This window comes from Equus caballus, chromosome 11 (assembly GCF_041296265.1).
Source record: "Equus caballus isolate H_3958 breed thoroughbred chromosome 11, TB-T2T, whole genome shotgun sequence".
NCBI classification, from domain to species: domain Eukaryota; kingdom Metazoa; phylum Chordata; class Mammalia; order Perissodactyla; family Equidae; genus Equus; species Equus caballus.
Genome location: NC_091694.1, coordinates 37,780,232 through 37,801,358, shown reverse-complemented (window position 1 = coordinate 37,801,358; position 21,127 = coordinate 37,780,232). Strand labels below are relative to the sequence as shown.

The window sequence follows — 21,127 nt, the reverse complement described above, 5'->3', positions numbered from 1 at the left end:
ATGGTGTATATATATACAATGGAATACTACTCAGCCATAAAAAAAGAACAAAATCGTCCCATTCACAACAACATGGATGGACCTTGAGGGAATTATGTTAAGTGAAGTAAGCCAGATAGAGAAAGACAATTTCCATATGACTCCACTCATATGTGGAATTTAAACACGTGGACACAGAGAACAGATTAGTGGCTACCAGGGGAAAGGGGGGTGGGGCTGGGCACAAAGGGTGAAGTGGTGCACCTACAACATGACTGAAAAACAATAATGTACAACTGAAATTTCACAAGGTTGTAAACTATCATAAACTCAATAAAAATTAACTTAAAAAATAAAAATAAAAAAAGATGTACAAAACTTGTATGCAGAAATTTATAAGTAAGTGGAGAGATTTCCTATGTTCAAGAGTACAGAGACTGACTGATGTAAATACGTAATCTCTTCCCAAACCTATCTAGAGATTCATCGTAACTACAATCAAAATCCCCAAAGGATTTTTTGTCACACTTAAGCAGATTCTAAAATTTATATGATAGATTAAATGACTAAAATTACCAAGACACTCTCAAAGAAAAAGAACAAAAGTAGGGGGATTTACTCTACCAGATACTGGTACTTAGTATAAGCTTACAATTTTAAGACGGTATCGTGTACATAGGGATAGACAAACTGACCAAGGGAACGTAACAGACACTCCAGAAACAGGGCTCTACATGGATATACGTAGTAATATGCTGGAGGCGGTAGCAAATGAGTCAGTGAATGTGGAACTATTCAGTAACTGGAGGTGGAAAAGTGTTTATCCACATGGAATAAATGAAATAGCACCCCTACATCACTGTCTGTTGAGATGGATTGAGGATTTAAATGTTAAATGTAATGTGCAAAACTTTGAAACTTCTGGAAGAAAATGAAAGGAAATACCATTCTAATCTTAAGGTAGAAAAGGATCTCTTACACAGGCACAAAGAGCACTAAACCACAAAATTAAAATATGGTACGTTTGATTATACTAAAATTTGAAACTACTGATGATCATAGTATGCCTTAAGAAAACAGAAAATGCAAGCCACAAACTTGGAAAGTACATCTGTACTCTGTAATACCTATGATCAAAAGAGGATTTGGGATCTAGAATCTGTAAATTACTCCTACAACTCAATTGCAAAAAGACAAAATCCTAATAGAAAAATGGGCAAAAGACAGAATAGGTATTTCATAGAAGATGAAATACATATGCCCAATAAGTATATAAAGAGGCGCTCAACGAAATTAACAATCAGGGAAATGCACAGCACAAAGAGATACAATTTGTACCTTTTGACTAGGAAGAAGGAGGGTGAGAAAGAGGAGGAGAAGAAAGATGATGAGAAGTCTGACAACTGCAGAAGACGTGGCATTCCTAATATATTGTTGATGGGAGCAAAGTGACCCATCTACTCTGGAAAACAATTTGGCATTTCCTTATTACTTGAATATTCACATGCCTCCTGACCCACCAATTCCACTTCTAGGTATGCACTCAAGAGAAACTTGCAGATATGTACTAGAAGACGGAACAAGAGTATTCAAGGTAACACTGTTCATATAGTAGAAAACATGTTGCCCATAAACAGTAACAACAAAAACAGATAAATCAGAGATGGGGAGAACTGATGGCATTTCCTCAGTAATTGAATATAGCCATGTGGCCCCAATCTAGACTTCCCAGTTGACATGATATACTTCCTTTTTTGTTTCAACTAAACTGAGTTGAGTTTCTCTTACTTTCAATTAAAGGCGTTCCTATTACACCAAGAAAACTCTAATCAAAATCTATAGAATTATACTTCGACACAATCAATGACTAAAAACACTTATTCCCATAAACACCAGAATGTGCTTTGATGACAAATTTCAAGATAAAATCTGGGGGCCGGCCCCGTGGCCGAGTGGTTGGGTTTGCACGTTCTGCTTCGGAGTCCCAGGGTTTCACCGGTTCGGATCCTGGGCGCGGACCTAGCACTGCTCATTGGTCCGTGCTGGGGCAGCGTCCCATATGGCACAGCTGGAGGGACCTAAACTAGAATATACGGCTATGTAGTGGCGGGTTTTGGGGAGAAGAAGAAAAAAAATTTCAAGATAAAGCTGATCTAAAGAGAAGGAGGCTTGAACACATTCACACCAACAAGTCCAAAGAAGCCAGAATAAAACTACCTGGAAGGTGACATCTCTGCTCCCAACTTTCCAAATGCTTACAATTATCAAGAGGCTGACTCCGGGGAATTGGTGACAACCTACTTCGCTGAAGCCCCATCTCTTCAAATAAGCTGGAAAAATCTTAAAAAAACAAAAAGACATTCTTAATTTGCCACAGAGGAGAGCCCCAACTAACTAAAGCATAGTTGATCGAACGTCTGCTTAGAAGAACCCCATTTTCCCAATAGAAATATTGTTATTAGACATTGCGGTTAGATTCCTAGGTCAGACACAAATTGTAAATTTAATCCTTGATGCTGCTGAAACATACTATACCTGGAATGAAAATTAATGGGAAAAATGTTTTAATAGTAATTGAATACCTTACCATATAACTGGGTTCATTTTACAAGCAATTAGAATTAGAAGATGTGATGGCTAGTGACGGAGAGCTGAGTTTTGTGCAGATTCTAAGGAAGAAGCTTGTGTTTTCAGAGATTTTGGAAGTTGCTAGTGCTGGTATAATTTCATTTGAGGCTTTCCTTTTCCAAAATAAGATAAAATACCAACATTTTTCTTTCGTTAGTCCAATTTAGGGTTACATTTTGCCTCACAAATGGAAAAAACAGGAGAGGAAGAGGTTTTAAGGGAAATAAGTGGAAAGATGAAAGAGCAAGTAAACAAAAGAGGCAAGTATTCCTGAAAGAAAGAAATGGTTGGGGCTAGCTCAGTGGTTAAGTTTGCACGCTGTGCTTCAGCAGCCCGGGATGCATTGGTTCAGATCCTGGGTGCAGACCTATGGCACTCATCAAGCCATGCTGTGGCAGCGACCCACATACAAAATAGGGGAACACTGGCACAGATGTTAGCCCAGGGCCAATCTTCCCCACAAAAAAACAAAAAGAAATGGTCAGTTACTGAGATTGAGATCAGAAAGAAAAAGGAGGAGGATTGAACAGGCTTTCTTTGAAAGTGTATAAAGAGGTGGTAGGGAAGAAAAACAGGGTTAATTGGATCTTTGCACCAGGTAGTATTACTGAAAGAAGATAATGTGCTTTCTGTATGGAATAGCTATGTTCTAAGCGAGCAGAAGAAAACAAGAGATAGTAAACTCCTGATTGCATCCACCAGAGATTCGTAAATTAGGTATTGAAATCTGAGGCTTACTGATCTTGCCCCAAATCCCACAGAAAAAACCTTCCTGCCACCCTAGCCAAATGTAGCCTTATTTCTAAAGATCAGAAATTCCTTACGTGGTCCTTCCTCACTTGGTTCAGCATCCACCATGAACCGGATCCATTCATTCACGGTCATCTGCCTCACACGGTTGTCTTCCACATGCCAGGAGTCCGGCTCTTTAGCAAACACCGCACAGCAGAATCGCTGTATTTTGAGAGCACAAACATACCCACAAAGATGTCCTTCATCATATACTCCAAGGAATTTGTGTGAGTATTTTATCTCCCTATTCCTCCCACAGAAGTGATAGACAGGCAGCTTCCTAATGGATGTTTCTATTTCTCCTTTCCACTTGTCAAGGTCACTTGATTCTGCTCTAAGGCCAATCACTTGTTTATCTTCATTTACACCAATAAACAAATATCCCCCATCAGTATTTGCAAATGCAGAAACATACTGAGGGAGAATCTCTTTAATGCGTTGAAACCACTTTTCTGTCGAGAACTGTTTCATTTCAACATGCGTGGATTCAGTAAAAGTGAGTTTTTCTTTATACTTAAGTTTCGTCCTGTTAAAAAAGTCAGCAGCTGCGGCCTCTATGTTACTTTCTTCTTGTACACCAAAACACAACCTCTTTGGCGGCGATAACGGTTTTGGAGACAATACCTCTCCTCTTTCTTTCCTGTCTTTGAGGAACTCCAGTGCAGCAATGGGATCCATGACTTTTGCAGATGTTATATCTCTTTTGTACAAATTGGAGCTCAAGGTGACAATTTTCAGACCAGGGATTTCTGAGCTCCATGATTTGACAAAAATAAGAAAGTAATTATCTTGCTGCATGAAGTCCAGGTATTTACGAACGCACGGAAGCAAATTCCCAAAAGAATTTTCCAAATCTAATCCTATTCCATCAGTTTTGAAACTATAGTTTTCATTCTCAATTTCGGCCTTGATCACGCCCCCTCCAGAATTCAGTTCAGCACACACAGCTCGTGAGATTTTATCATTCTGCTTTTTTCTCAGTTGACGATCTTTCATTTTATTTCTATTCTTCTCCCCAAGAGTGACTCTTCCCACATCCAGAACCAGCTCAGCATAGTTAGTTTGCAAATCAATACAGATGTCCATTTTCCCAGGAGCTGTTCAATTTCCAAGCGGAAATCTTTTTCTGTAAAACAGACAGAGCCATTAGAATAGGACCTGAGGAGGAGAGACAGCCCGTTCTGTATTGAGAGGCAAACCCAGCAAAACCTTTTGCTGTGTATATTCCACTAAACACCACGGTAAGGGTACAGGTATGAAATGACTTTGTTGGATAGATTTTGAGCTGAGACTATAATAACTTCTACTCTTACTAAATTTTTGAATTGTTTGCCATAGTATTATATGATCCTTTTCTAATTGTTTAATCTCATCTTTATCTGCGTTTAAATGTCCTTGCTAATCCCTAATATTGTATTACTTGTTTTCTCTCTCCTTTCCTTACATAAGCCCCTGAGGGGAGCCTATCTGAGTTTTTGATCATCTCAGTGAACCAAGTTTTAGTTGTACATATTAATTCTACTTTTACTTTTATTTTAATAATTTCAACTTTTATCTAAATTAGTTACTGCCTTTAATTGGGAAATCCTTTGGGAAAATTCTAAGTTGGGGTCTAAGGACATCCAGCAATATGCCATGATGATAATTTTTCCTTCTTGCAAGGATGAATTAGATTCACAAATTCTAGCCACAGATCTTAAGCAAGGAGTCCCAAGTCACTGTGCTCTTTTCCTGTCAGGTATCCACATATTTTCAATGAGGTAAAATTCTTATATACAAAACATCTACTTTAGTCTAAGTATTCTGAATTCATTAGCTCTGTCCCTTTAAGGTCTACTGACATCACTGCTTTGCCATAGATGGCCCAGAAACAGTTGAGAGCAGAGTCCCATCATAGGTAGTAACCACAACACTAGGAAAGGTTATAGAGGGGTCAGAATATTCCTGTCCACTGGTGGACCAGCATCCTGCAGAGACTCAGCTGTAGACTGTGGATGCCGCTTCTATCTCTGTAAATTCCAGATCACATGTAAGCAATTGTTATGGATTGAAGATTGTGACCCTCCAAAGTTCATATGTTGACCCCTCCCCTGCCATGTGATGGTATTAGGAGGTAGGGCCTTTGGGAGGTAATTAGGATAAGATGAGGTCATGAGGGTGGAGCCTTCACGGATAAGATTAGTGCCCTTATAAGAATCACAAGAGAGCTTGCTTCCCCTGTCTGCTCTCCATCATATGAGGATACAATGAGAAGTCGGTAGTCTGCAAACAGAAGAGGCTCCTCACCAGAATCTGACCATGCTGGCACCCTGATCTTGGACTTCTCAGCCTCCAAAACTCTGAGAAATAAATTTCTGTTGTTTATAAACCACTCAGTCTATGGTATTTTTGTAATAGCAGCCAGAGATAAGACACAACAATAATTCTGGGACCCCAGACCATTTGGACAATTGGAGTGAAATCAGGAAAACTCATATGCCAGTCATGACCATTCCATACAGAAGAAAAAAAGAACATATATTCCACATGACACTTAGCAAATTACAGGGGCAGGCTAGGTGTTCAATAAATGCCACCACTCCACATGCACCAGAATAGTCACCACTCCCCAGGTGATCTGGGGTCCCTGTGCCTCTGCATAGGTGTGCCCTGAGATTCAAATGCCCTCCTCCACTTATGTCACCTGATAAACTCCTCTCATCCTTCTCAGAACTCCCATGTCTGTCCTGCTCTCCTCGGGACTCCCACAGAACTTTGTATCCATACTGGACACAAAACTCATCACAGATCCAGGGAAATCTTCAGAAACAGAGCACTGGAGAGTCCAGAGCAGTTGTTTTCAAACTACTGGCAATCAGGTGAGGGCTCCTAGAGGTTTGAGACACCAGAATGAAGATCACTGGGGGCTAGCTAATTCTGACCTACACCCTAGGCTCTGACTTTCTCTAATAGCAATAACTCCAGTCTTGGACAAAATTTCTTTTTCAGATAGTCTAATTTCACTATGGATCTAGGGTGAATCTTTACAAACAGAGCATGGAATAGTCCAGAGAAGACATTTTCAAAGTACGGAAAAATAAGTGAGGGCTCCTTATCATTTAGGACACAAGGAGGAAAGGCTCGTGGCCTGGTTCCTGCCTTGGACCCTGAACCTCAGGGGGTACAGAGCACTCTCCACACTCTGGAATGCTTTCCTTGAAATTTTCTGAGCCCCTTCCAGTGCTCAGGACCAGTCAGGGCCAGCAGTGTCATCCTGGAAGGGTGTCCAAGCCTGGACAAAACTGCATGGCCAAGGTCCCCATTTATCCCCTTTGCAGAGCTCAATGGTCCTCTACCCAAGGAGCCCTGGGACTCATGCCTATTGAGGTGTCCCGGGACCTCACATCTAGGTTCCAGGAGAATAGGGTGGTTCTACAGATGGAATTTTTGTGTCCCCTCAAAATTCATATGTTGAAACCTAATCCCCAATGTGATGATGCTCGGAGCTGGGGCCTTTGGGAGGGCTCCACCCTCATGAATGGGATTAGTACTCTTATAAAAGAGACCCCAGAGAGCAGCCTGTCCTTACCATTGAGGACACAGAGAAAAGACAGCCATCTATGGACCAGGAAGCGGGCCCTCTCCAAACACCAAACATCCTAACACCTTAATCTGGACTTCCCAGCCTCCAGAACTATGAGAAATAAGTTTCTGTTGTTTACAAGCCACGCAGTTTATGATATTTTGTTAGAGCAGCATGAACAGACTAAGACACCTGGCAAGTGGATCACCCCTCCTTGGCTGAAGCAGTATTTCTTTCAGAAGACTGAGTAAGACTGAATTGCCAGAGTGGTGCTGATGTGATTTTAGTCAACCTAAATTGTTTACATTGTCAGAGACCCCACAAAAAGTATTTTCTTGGATAGAATTCACCAGCAAAACCACCTAGTCCAGGGCTTTTCTTTGTTGGGAGGGTTTTGATCACTGATTCGATCTTCTTGATAGTTATAGATCAATTCAGATTTTCCATTTCCTCCTGATTCAGTCTTGACAGGTTGTGTGCTTCTAACAATTTGTGCATTTCATCTAGATTATCCAGTTTGTTGGTGTACAACTGTTCATAGTACTCTCTTATAATCCTTTTTGTTTCTGTAAAATTGTTAGCAATGTCCCTTCTTTCATTTCTGATTTTAGGTAGAGTTTTATTTTTTTTTTCCTCTGTCGATATGGGCAAAGGCTTGTCAATTTTGTTGATTTTTCAAAAAACCAACTTAGTTTCATTGTTTTTTTTTTCTATTGTTTTTCTTTTCTCTATTTCATTTAATTCTGCTCTAATTTTTATTATTTCCTTCCTTCTGCTAACTTTGGGTTTAGTTTGTTCTTTTTCTAGTTCTTTGAGGTGTAAAATTAGGTTGTTGATTTGAGATCTTTCTTCTTTTTTAATGTAGGCATCTACTGCTATAAAGATCCTTCTTAGTGCTGCTTTTGCTGCATCCCATAAGTTTTAGCATATTGTATTTCTGTTTTCATTTGTCTCAAGATATTTTCTAATTTCCCTTGTGATTTTTTCTTTGACCTGTTGGTTGTTCAAGAGTGTTATTTAATTTTCACAATTTGTGATTTTTCCAGTTTTCCTTCTATTATTGGTTTCTAGTTTAGTTACATTGTGATCAGAAAAGATACTTTGTATAATTCTGACCTTTTAAAATTCGTTAATACTTGTTTTGTGGCCTAACATGTGGTCTAGGAGAACATTCCACGTGCATTGAGAAGAATATATATTCTGTCATTGTTGAGTGGAGTGTTCTGTACATGTCTGTTAGATCCAATTGGTTTATGGTGTTGTTCAAGTCTTCCATTTCCTTATTGATCTTGTCTAATTGTTTTATCCATTATTAAAAGTGGGATATTGAAGACTCCAACTATTATTATAGAGCTATCTATTTCTTCCTAGAATTTTGTTAATGTTTGCTTCATATATTTAGGAGCTCTGATGTTTGGTGCATACATGTTTATAACTATTACATATTCTTGGTGAATTGATCTTTTTATCATAATACAACGTCCTTCTTTGTCTCTTGTAACTATTTTCGACTTAAAGTCTCCTTTGTCTGATATTAATGTAGCCACCTCTGCTCTCTTCTGGTTACTATTTGCATAAAATACCTTTCTCCACCTTTCATTTCCATCTAAAGTGTCCTTAGATCTAAAGTGAGTCTTTTGTAAACAGCATATAAATGGATCCTGTTGATTTTTTAAATCTATTCTGCTAACCTATGTCTTTTGATTGGGTGGGGTAATCCATTTACACTGAAAGTAATTACTGACAGGGAAGTAATTTTGCCATTTTGTTACTTGTTTTCGGTATATGTTATAGATTTTTTTGTCCCTCATTTCCTGCCTTTCTGCCTTCCTTTGAGTTTAATTAACTTTTTTATGCATAGTTTACTTTAGGTTTTACTCTTGGTGTTGTATGTTCTATGAGTTTGGACAAATGCATAATAACATAATAATAACATGTATAACATTGTACTGTCACACAGAGTGCTTTCACTGCTATAAAAGTGCTCTGTGCTCTGCCTATCCATTCCTCCCTGACCTCCGATCCCTGACAACCACCGATCTTTTTACTATCTCAACAGTTTTGCCTTTTCCAGAATGTCATATAGTTGGAGTCATACAGTATAGCCTTTTCAAATTGGCTTCTTTCACTTACTGGTACACACTTAAGGTTCCTCTATGTATTTTCATGACCTGATAGCTCATTTCTTTTCAGCGCTGAATAACATTCCATTGTCTAGACAAACCACAGTTCATCATTCACCTATTGAAGGACATCTTGGTTGCTTCCAAGTTTTGGCTATTGTGAACTGAGCTGCTAAAATATCCACGGGCAGGTTTTTATGTGGACATAAGATTTCAACTCTTTTGGGTAAATACCAAAGATCATGATTGCTAGATTGTATGGTAAGAATATGCTTAATTTTGTAAGAAACTGCCAAACTGTCTTCCAAAGTGGTTATACCATTTTACATTCCCACCAGCAATGACTAAGAGTTCCTATTGTTTCACATCCTTGCCAACATTTAGTGCTGTCAGTGTTCTGAATTTTAGCCATTCTAATAGGTGTGTAGTGGTATCTTGTTTTAATTTGCATTTCACTGATGACAAATGATGGGGGCATGTTTTCATATGCTTATTTGCCACCTGTATAACTTCTTTGGTGAAATATTTGTTAAGGTCTTTGGCTCATTTTTTAACCATCTTATTGTTGAGTTTTAAGAATTCTTTGTATATTTTGAACAACAATATTTTATCAGATATGTCTTTTACAAATATTTTTCCCCAGTCTATGCCTTGTTTTCTCATTCTCTTGACATTACCTTTTGTAGAGCACAAGTTTTTAGTTTTAATGAAGTTCAGCTTATCAAATTCTTTATTTCATGGATTATGCCCTTGGTGTGTATCTAAAAGGTCATCACCATACCCAAGGCCACCTAGGTTCTCTCCTACATTATTTTCTAGGAGTCTTATAGTTTTGAATTTTCCGTTTAGGTCTGTGATCCATTTTGAGTTAGTTTCTGTGTCTAGATTCATTTTTTTTTTTTTTTGGCATGTGAATGTCCAGTAGTTCCAGCACCACTTGTTGAAATGACTATATTTGCTCCATTGCATTGTCTTTGCTCATTTGTCAAAGATCAGTTATCATATTTATGTAGGTCTATTTCTGGGTTCTCTATTTTGTTGTTAACCTGTTTCTATTCTTTCACCAATACCCTGCTGCCTTGATTACTGTAGCTTTATTGAAGCTACAGGAATTCCTTGACGTCAGGTAGAGTCAGTCCTCCAACTTTGTTCTTCTCCTTCAATATTGTTGGCTATTCAGTTTGTTGATATCCACAAAATATCTTGCTGGGATTTTGATTGGGATTGTATTGAATCTATAGAAAAAGTTGGGAAGAACTGATATCTTGACAATATTGAGTCTTTCTATCAATTAACATGGAATAGCTCTTCACTTTTTTAGCTATTCTTTGACTTCTTTCATCACAGTTTTATAGTCTTTGTCATATAGATATTTTACATATTTTGTTATATTTATACTTAAATATTTTATTTTTGGGGTGCTAATGTAAATGGTGTTGTGCTTTTAATTTCAAATTCCACCTGTTCACTGCTGTTATATAGGAAAGTGACTGACTTTTGTATAACAACCTTGTATGCTGAAAGTTTGCTATAACTGCTAATAGTTCCAGGAGATTTTGTTTTTCTTTTATTGTTGATTCTTTTGGATTTTCCACATAGATGATCATGTTATCTGGAAACAAAGACAGTTTTATTTCTTCCTTTGCAATCTGTATGTATTTTATTCTCTTTTCTTGTCCTATTGCATTAGCAAGGACTTCCAATACATTGTTCGAAAGGATATCAAGTTGAGGAAGTTCCCCTCTATTCCTAGTTTACTGAGCTTTTAGCATGAATGGCTGTTGGATTTTGTCAAATGCTTTTCCTGCATCTTTGATATGATTATGTAATTTTTTTTCCTCTTGCCTGCTGATCTAATGGATTACATTGATCAATTTTCAAGTGTTGAACTAGCCCTGCACACCTGGCATAAATCTCACTTGGTCGTGGCATATAACTCATTTTATACACCGTTGGATTAAATTTTCTAATATTTTGTTAAAGATTTTTGCATATATGTTCATGAGAGATATTGATCCATAGTTTTCTCTTCTTGTCATATCTTTTTTTTTCTGATTTTGGTGTTAGAGTAATTCTGGCTTCACAGAATGAGTAAGGAAGTATTCCCTTTGCTTCTATCCTCTGAGATTGTAAAAAAATTGGAATAATTTCTTCCTTAAATGTTTGGTAGAATTCACTGGTAAACCCATCTGGGTCTGGTGCTTTCTGTTTTGCAAGGTCATTAATTATTGATTCAATTTCTTTGATAGATATAGGCCTATACAGATTGTCTATTTTTGTGTGTATGAGTTTTGACAGATTGTGTCTTTCAAAGAATTAGTCCATTTCATCTAAGTTATCAAATTTGTGGGCATATAATTGCTCATAGTATTCCTTGATTGTTCTTTTAATGTCCATGCGTTCTGTAGTGATATCTCCTCTTTCATTTCTGATATTACTAATTTGTGTCCTCTATCTTTTTTTCTTAGTTAGCCTGGCAAGAGGCTTATTGATTATATTAATCTTTTCAAAGAACCAGCTTTTTGGTCTTGCTGCTTCTCTCTATTGATTTCTTGTTTTCAGTTCCATTGATTTCAGCTCTAATTCTTCTTCTTTCTTTCCTTCTGCTTACTTTGGATATAATTTGCTCTTCCTTTTCTAGTTTCCTATGGTGGAAACTTAGATGATTGATTTTAGAGCTTTCTTTTTTTTCTAATATATACATTCAAATGCTATAAATTTGCCTCCAAACAGTGCTTTTGCTGCATCCCACAAATTTTGATAAGTTGTATTTTCATTTTCATTTAGTTCAAAATAATTTTAATTTCTCTTGAAATTTGTTCTTGGACTCATGTAAATTTGAAATGCATTGTTTAATATCCACCCAGTTTGGGATTTTCCAGTTATCTTTTTGTTATTTATTTCTAGTTTAATTCCATCGTGGTCTGAGAGTAGATATTGTATGGTTTCTCTTCTTTTACATTTGTTAAGAAGTGCTTTATGGCCTAGGATGTGATCTATCTTGGTGAATTTAATTGATTTCTGTAGTGATATGTGTTAGTTCCCTTCTGACTTCCTTTTGTTTATTTTCTACAGATATTTTTGTGGTTACCACAGGGATTACATATAACATCCTAAAGTTCTGGTCATCTGTTTTAAGTTGATACCAACTTGACTTCAGTCACATACAAAAACTCTACTTCTTTACAACTCATTCCTCTCTCACTTTGTTAGTGATGTCACAAACTGTCTATTTATATCCTATGTACTATTAAAATAGATTTATAATTTTTATGTATTTTCTTTTAAATCCTGTAGAAAATTAAAAAATGGAGCTACAAATAAAAATTACAATAATACTTATATATATATATTTCTCCACTTGTTTTCCATTACCAAAGACTTTTATATTTTCATATAGGGCAGGTCTAGTGGTAATGAACTCCCACAGCTTTTGTTTGAGAATATCTTAATTTCACATTCATTTTTGAAAGACAGTTTTTCCAGATATAGAATTCTCAGTGGATAGGGCTTTTTTCTTTTAGCATTTTAAATATATCGTCCTACGCTTTCTGGCCTCCAAGGTTTCTGCTGAGAAACTGGCTGTTAACCTTATTGAAGATCTCTTGTACACGATGAGTTGCTTCTCTCTTGCTGCTTTCAAGATTCTCTTTGACTGTGGCTTTTAACAGTTTGATTATAGTGTGTCTCCATGTGGGTCTCTTTGGGTTTATCCTACTTGGAATTTGCTGAGCTTCTTGATCTGTAGATTCACATCTTTCATGAAATTTAGGAAGTTTTCAGCCATTACGTCTCCAAATAATCTCTCTGCTCCTTTCTCTCCTCTCCTCCTAGACTCCCATAATGTGTATATTGGTCCATTTGATAGTATTCCACAAGTCTCTAAGACTTTGTTTGCTTTCCTTCATTCTTTTTTGTCTGCCCCTCAGGCTTAATTACTTCAATCGTCCTGTCTTAAAATTCACTGATGTTTTTCTTATGCCTTCTCAAATCTGCTGTTGAGCCCCTCTCAATGATGTTTTCAATTCAGTTATTGTATTTTTCAGCTCCCGAGTTTGTTTGCTTTCTTCTCATAATTTCTATTTTTTTGTTGATATTCTCATTTTGCTTGTATATCATTTTCCTGATTTCTTTTGTTCTTTGCCCATTTTTTCCCTTGGCTCTTTGAGCATACAAAAGACAGTTGTTTATAATTTTTATAATTTTATAATTTAAGCCTTCATCTAGTATGGCTAATGCCTGGGTTTCCTCAGGGACAAGTTTTGCCATTTCACTTTCTTCTTTTGTATGGGCTATGTTTTCTTGTTTCTTTGTATGCCTTGTGAGTTTTTGTTGAAAAGTGGGCACAGCCACTTCTTCCAGTCTTTGAAGGCTGGCTCTGTGACAAGTCCATCCTTCACTGACTTCCTGAGCATGCTCTGAGCATAGGGAGTCAGTCTCACATGAAAGCTTAAGGTATTCTCAGGTCTTTTCTGAACATGAGTCCTGCCTGTGATATTCTCAATTCCTCCATATACACGGCTGCTTTTGAATGTCTTCATTTCCCAAAGATCTCACCCCAGCTCCTCCTCCAGGTTTTAGACAGTTATTGAATGTCTCCAGCTCTAATCTTTTATCCCAGGCATCTACAAGTCCATAGTCTCCTTGCAGCTTTCATGAGCAGTGGCTGCCACTTTTCCCCATCTGAGATCTGAGTTAGATGTTACAGAGACCAATCCTTCAGGCAGCCCCACACAGGTAAGAACACTGCAAAAAAAAAAATCTGTTCTGCCACCTCCCAAGGGAGGGTATTGGGAACTGGGTTGCTACCTCCTCCAGACCAAGACCTTGACATGCTGGGGAGGAGTTGAGGCAAGGGCAAGTAGAAACTTCATGAGATTTCCTACAGTTTTGAATGTGGCATTTTCTTGATTGGGCATCCAGTTGACTGCTTTAGACCTTTGACTATTGGTTCAGCCAGTTTCTGATTGTTTTTCATGTTTCCACAGCGAAATGAAGTGTTGAGGTTTCCTAGTCCACCATTTTGCTGATATTACTTCTGTAATCATTTCTTAATACTGATTTTGATTTGCTAATATGTTAAGACTTTGCATCCAAGATCATGAGTGAGACTGTCTCAAAATTTTTCTTTCTCATATTATTCTTCACAGATGTTGGTATCAGGTTATAGCAGCTTCATAAACTGAGTTGGAAATGTAAGCTGTTTTGTTATTCTTTTAACATTTTACCCAATATGATGAGGTTTTTTTCAGAAGGAGAGTTTGTCATGGTCTGCCATACTGCCACAAACTAAAATAGACAAACAGTTTTGAATCTTGCTTTTCCATGTAATAACATATCATACATAGTCATTTTTGTAAGATAAAGATTAGCTATTCTTTTAAAACCTTGGTAACTTCTGCATAATTTCATATACAGTATTAACATACCATTACTTAACCATTCCCCTACATCTGGGAATTGAAGTTTCTTTCAATTGTTCACTATAACTATACTAGGATCTTGGATCAGTTACACTGACACTTGGACATGCTAATCACATCTCCTAATGTGCAGTGAGTCTAGAGTCTCTGGCAAACTACTTCAAGTCTGTATACAAATATGGTTCCAACATATGTAAAGATTTTTTGACATGGGGAATGGGAGGCCAGAACAAGCAGAAGCAGCAAAAGAAGCAATCTGGCTTCTTTTCTGTAGGAATGGAGCCCTATAGGGGAAAAATCATATAACTGAAGAAAGAGTTTGGATCTGAGGAAGTCAAGGTTGAGGCTAAAACATGAGTTTATACTTGATCTCAGGTGCCCAAATAAGGTAAAATCATGTGTGTATACAAAGTGTACACAGAGAGAGGTTTCTCAAAGTTGAATTACTGGATCAAGCGATCAAATATTTAAAGATCTTGATATGTATTGTCAAATGGTTTCCTGAGGAATTCTATCAGGTTTTTCTCTAGCAACTTTATCTCAGGGAGGACTATAGGGCTCTGCTCTGTACCTTTTAGAGGGAGGAGGCTATGGTTCCAAGTCTATTAGAAGGCTGCACCATTTCCTCAGGGTTGCCCAAAAACTCAGAGCTAAGCCAGAAGTAAGCTACCTCCCAAAGAGATCTTGGGACCTAGTCATTTATTCACATAGCCCCTCTGGTCTGGGTCCCTAATAGAAAGCTTTAAACATGACCCTGAGGGGTCCCCCCAGTAGAGTAACTAACAGAAGTCTCCACTCCGGGTAGATGAACAACAATAACACCAGATAAGCACAGTCATTTAAATTAAAAACTTAATAATAGTCTTAACGTGGCACAGTTACACAAAAAAGCAGAGGGAGACGTGTATTCCTGCCATGCTGTCCTTTCTCCATAGTATTATAGCACAATTCGTGTTCTTTAAACCATATTTCTTACACACGAGGGCTTCCTAAAATGTGGGTGCATCTTTCCTGCTGACCTGACAGAAGAGACTCTCCATCCCTATCCAAAAAGGGGAATCAGCTCCACTTATGCCCAGCTACACAGCCCCAGTGCTACCATCTTCTGGTAACATAAGCCTTGCCAAGCAGCTCCTGCTCTCTATTTCTTCTTGCAGCCTCTGTAACTAGAGCCCTCTTACCTTTCCTCCCAGCCCACCTTCTAGCACCTTCTGCATCAGGCCCTGCCATAGGCGAACGTTTCTGGTTCACCCACCATATGCACATCTCACTACTAAAGTGCTTAAGGAGGATGCTTGCCCATACCGCTTGTAAACTTTGAACCCACAGGAGCTGCGGATGAGTCACTTTATAGAGAACCCAGAGCTTGTGGTTTGGCACTAACCCAACACTGTAGCTATGTTGACCACTTTTTCAGGCATACACCTGGAACAAAATCCTTTACAAATATGCTGAAGACTGGAGTTTACCAAATCCCTAGGACCTAAAAAATATTGACTTCACCTTGAACCTTGGATCTAGGTTTACAGGTTAGTTGTTTCCTCTGAAATCTTTTACACTTTTGACTGTGGGGGAAACTGTATCAGACCTGGATTCGGGATTTAGGCTGTGTTGTAAGCTATTTTTAAAGAGTACAGGGATGACATTCACATCTCCTTAGAGTTACGCCAGAATGCAGGTTGGTGGGAACTGCACAGAAAGGTGGGACAGGAATGACAGGAACTATCTCCTGGGGAACAAAAATCATGGTGCGTTCCTTGCCCTCCTCCTACACTTCGTAGTTCGTTTAGGACGGCATGGTTCTCATCTTTCCCCTCTGCTACATTATAAACCCACTGCAGGGCACCACAGTGGTTGGTGTCTCTTTCTGGATCTAGAAGACAGTTCGTCCGTGACTGGTCAGCCACATTTTACCCACAGAACCTATTCCCCAATTCCCCTCATTTCACGACTCCAGGAGTCCAGGATATCCCCAAGGAGTTCCGGGTAAGTGCACTTGCCTGACCTGTCCACACACCGCTCTGCTCTTCCCGCCTTACTTGCCCCTGCTGAGGCACCGAAGATCCCCCAGCCTCCCATCCCCGAGGCTCTTTAAGGCAGTTCCTGGCCCATACAGAGGCAAACGTCCTGCCCTGACCCCAAACTCCCAAGTGTCCGGATCCCAAGTTCTTAAAAAGCCCGCAATTTGGGGTAGAAGTTGCTACTGAGACAAGAGCCACGGAGCCAACACTCCCAAATGGGAGAGAAATCCGGTCTCCCGGGGTTTCCCGGGGAGGGAGTGGGAGGTAGGGTTTGCGCTGGGGGCGCCCCAGCTCGACCGGGAGCCAGCTGACTAGGCCTCCCGGGGGTAAGAAAGAAGCCGAGGTTCGCATATCTGACAATGGAAGGTGCCAAACTTACCCGCGAGCGCGCCGCTCCCCGGAGGCACGGTCCCTTACCGCTACGCGAGCCCAGCCAGCCGCCAGCGGCGAGGTCCCTGAAAGACTGCGCTCCGGGCCAGCGACGCCGCCGCCCCGCCTCCCCGCTCTGGGCGTGCCGAGCAGCTGCACACGAAAGCACCTACGAATGAATCTCTCTGCGCTCCCCGGCCGGGGGATTTCCCCTTTGACACTGGCTATCTGCCTTTTCTAGATTCTGCGGTAAGACTGAAAAATAAACATCACTTAAAGGAAAGAAAGAAAGACCTCGGCGAGGCCGTCGCTGCCGTCCCTGTCTGCGTGCTCTCCACCCGCCAAGTGCACGCGGGTTCTCCACGTATCCGCGTCCTGCGCGGCAGCCCTTTCCCGCCCTTAGCGCCTCTCTGGCTGAAGTTTCCAGAACCTGGATTCTGTTGGCCAATTCACGTTCCAGGAAGCGCCCGCGCGAGTGCGCAGCGAGCGACCCTGAGCTTTTGCGCGGGCGTCTTCTATTTCACTGGGCACAACTGAGGAAAGAAGCGTCGGGCCCCTGCGGGCTGAGCCTCGGCGGACTGTTCCAGCTCTGCTCGCATTCCCGCAGCGGCGCTACTTCCTCTAGCCGAAAAGCTCAGTTACCGCTGCGGATCGGACGAGAGCTGCCGTTAAGGCAGAGAGGGCCAAGGAGCGAAGAGCCAGCTGCTCCGCAGGAGGCAGCTTCGGACACACACCCCTCGCGCTGTAAGGAGCACCTTGGGACCTTCCGGGATGATTAGTCCAGACCTGGCTCCAAAGGCTTGTCTCGGGGCGGGGAGGGTGGGGCGGATACAGCCGTCCTGCCACTTTGCTTTTCTCGGGCTCCTTGTTTATGGTAATTGTGGTAACACGTGTTTCTTCAGCTCATCACATCCCTGCCGTCAACCGCAGATGGGTGAGTGGGAGGACCTTGAGATGATTCTAACTCCACCCTTCAAACCACCCCAGCTTGACTGAATGGAGCAGAGACAAGTCTCCTCCGCCGTCCCCTGTCCGTACTCCGGACCCTCAGGGTCCTTGAGTATAATAAATGGTTATTTTATGTAACTGAGTTTGGGGATAATTTGTTATGCACCTATAATAATTGGAAAATACTATGTGTATTCTTCTCCGGCCTCTTTTTCTGGTTACCTTTTTCCATCGATATTATTTGTGTTCCTGAGATGCATAATTCTCAGTAGGGAGCCGTAGCTAACATTTTGAACCCGAGTATTATCTACCAAATCCAAATTGTGTCACAGAGTGTATACATGATCTCCTTCTCAAAGTCATTTCTAACACTTGGTATTTCCAGACTTTTCATTTTTTCCCATCGTTACAGTTCTTACCAATCATTTTTTGGTTATATATGCTGCAAATATTTGTAGATCAGTTTAGAGTTAGTGACATCTTTATGAAATTAAGATTTCCACTCCATGAGCAAAATATATCTCTATACTTATTTACAGTTTCTTCAGTGTCTTACAATAAAATTGTACATGATTTTCTGTAAAGATCTGGCAGGTCTTTTCCCAGATGTTATTCCTAAATCCTTAATTTTTAAGCCAGTTTTCAATGGTATCTTTAAAAAATAATTTTTCAACCTGTTTGATAATACAAATAAAATTGTTTGCACTCATAGATTTCTGGATCTAGCAAGCTGACACATTTTCTCATTCTAATGATTTTTCTGCACTTAAAAAATTATTTTATTGAGATCATATTGGCTTATAACATTGAGTTAATTTCAGGTGTACATTATTATATTTCATTTTCTGTATCGTCTGCATCATGTTCCTCACCCAAAGACTAATTACCATCCATCATCATACCTATGTGCCCGTTTACCCCTTTTGCCCTTCCCCTAGCCTCTTCCCCTCTAGTAACCACCTTATCTCCTTATGTATATGTTTATCTTCCACATATAAGTGAAATCATAGAGTATTTGTCTTTCTCCGTCTGACTTATTCCACTTAGCATAATACCCTCAAAGCCCATCCCTGTTGTTGCAAATGGCATGATTTTGTCTTTCGTATGGCTGAGAAGTATTCCATTGCATATATATACACCACATCTTCTTTATCCATTCATCCATTGATGGGCACTTGAGTTGCTTCCACATCTTAGCTATTGTGAATAATGCTGCAATGAACGTAGGGGTGCATATATCTTTTTGAATTATTGGTTTCATGTTCTTTGGATACATACCCAGTAGTGGAATAGCTGGGTTGTATGGTAGTTCTATTTTTAATTTTGTGAGAAATTTCCATACTCTTTTCCATAATGGCTGCACCAGTTTGCATTCCCACCAGCAGTGTATGAGGATTCCCTTTCCTCCACAGTCTCTCCGATACTTATTATTTCTTGTCTTGTTATTCATAGCCATTCTGAGAGGAGTGAGGTGATGTACCATTTACTTTTGATTTGCATTTCCCTAATAATTAGTGATGTTGAACATTTTTCATGTACCTATTGGCCATCTGTATATCTTCTTTGGAAAAATGTCTGTTCATATCCTCTTCCCATTTTTTGATTAGGTTGTTCATTTTTATTGTTGTTGAGTTGTATGAGTTCTTTATATATTTTGGAAATTAACCCCTTGTCAAATATATGATTTGCAAATATTTTCTCCCAGGTAGTATATTATCTTTTCATTTTGTTGATTTCCTTTGCTGTGCAGAAGCTTTTTAGTCTGATGTAGTCCCATTTGTTTATTCTTTCTTTTGTTTCCCTTGCTTGAGTAAACAGAGTCTTCAAAAAGATACTGCTAATACCAACGTCAAAGAGCATACTGCCTATGTTTTCCTCTAGGAGTTTCATGGTTTCAGGTATTACATTCAAGTCTTTAATCCATTTTGAGTTAATTTTTGTGTATGGTGTAAGATAATGGTCTACTTGTGTGTGTGTGTGTGTGTGTGTGTGTGTGTGTGTATGTGTCTGAGGAAGATCGGCCCTGAGCTAACACCTGTTGCCAATCTTCCTCTTTTTGCTTGAGGAAGGTTGTTCTTGAGCTAATATCTGTGCCAGTCTTCCTCTGTTTTGTATGTAGGACGCCACCACAGCATGGCCTGATGAGCGGTGCATAGGTCCGCTCCCGGGTCTGAACCTGTGAGCCCTGGATCCCCAAAGCAGAGGGCATGTGTGAACCCACCCACTACACCACCGGGCCGGCCCCGTAATAGTCTACTTCTATTCTTTTGCACGTGGCTGTCCAGTTTCCCCAACACCATGTATTGAAGAGACTTTCCTTTCTCCATTGTATGTTCTTGGTTCCTTTGTCAAAGATTAGCTGTCCATAGATGTGTGGTTTTATTTCTTAAAAAATCAGTTGAATTTCTGTACACTAATAATGAACTGACAGAAAGAGAAAACAAGAGTACAATCCCGTTTATAATCACAGCAAAAAGAATAAAACACCTAGGAGTAAGTTTAACCAAGGAGGTGAAAGACCTATGCACTGAAAATTATAAGACATTATTGAAAAGTCAAAGAAGACATAAGGCAATGGAAAGATATTCAGTGCTCATGGATTGGAAGAATAAACATAGTCAAAATGTCCATATTTCCTAAAGCAATCTATGGATTCGATGCAATCCCAACCAGAAGCCCAATGACATTCTTCATGGAAATAGAACAAAGAATCCTAAAATGTATAAGGAACAATAAGAGATCCCAAATAGCCAAAGCAATCCTGAGAAAAAAAGAACAAAGTTGGTGGTATCACACTCTCTGAATTCAAAATATACTGCAAAGCTATGGTAATCAAAACAGCACGGTACTGGCAGAAAAACAGACACATAGGTCAATAGAACAGAATTGAGAGCCCAGAAGTAAAACCACACATCTATGCCCACCCCAAAATCTCAATGGTGTACAATAAACATTTTGTTTCTTGTTTATACTGCGTGTCTGTTGGGGGTTCATGTTGACTCCGCTCCATATCCTCCTCACATGGAGATCAAGGCTGCCAGAAGACCCCCTATCTGAGACATTGCTAGTCTAGTGGCAGAAGGAAACAAGAGTGAGGAGAAACTACATGATGGCTCCTAGAGCTTTTGCTCAGAGTAGCACCCCTCACTTCTGTTCACATTTAATTGGCCAAAGCTAATCATATGACCGAGTTTGATTTCAATGGAGCAGAAAGTATAGCACTAACCCAGTGAGGAGCAGAAAATACTTTGGAAAAGAATATAATATATCACAAATATTTGT

General features: G+C 39.6%; 1 protein-coding gene across 2 annotated transcripts in view; it reads right to left on the bottom strand.

Annotated features, from left to right (window-relative positions):
- The window catches only part of SLFN12 (schlafen family member 12), a 43,207-nt gene extending 25,452 nt beyond the window's left edge, over positions 1–17,755 (bottom strand). The window contains exons 1-3 of one of the 2 annotated variants that reach the window (XM_070227635.1): positions 16,908–17,755; positions 3,432–4,525; positions 2,239–2,319 (exon numbers count right to left, since the gene is read on the bottom strand). In XM_070227635.1, coding sequence (XP_070083736.1) covers positions 2,239–2,319; positions 3,432–4,485 — 1,135 coding nt within the window. In that variant the 5' untranslated portion in view covers positions 4,486–4,525; positions 16,908–17,755. Of the gene's footprint in view, positions 1–2,196; positions 2,320–3,431; positions 4,526–16,907 lie in introns of both variants that reach the window. The other variant, XM_070227634.1, reaches the window with a different exon arrangement.
- Between the last annotated feature and the right edge of the window lie 3,372 nt (positions 17,756–21,127).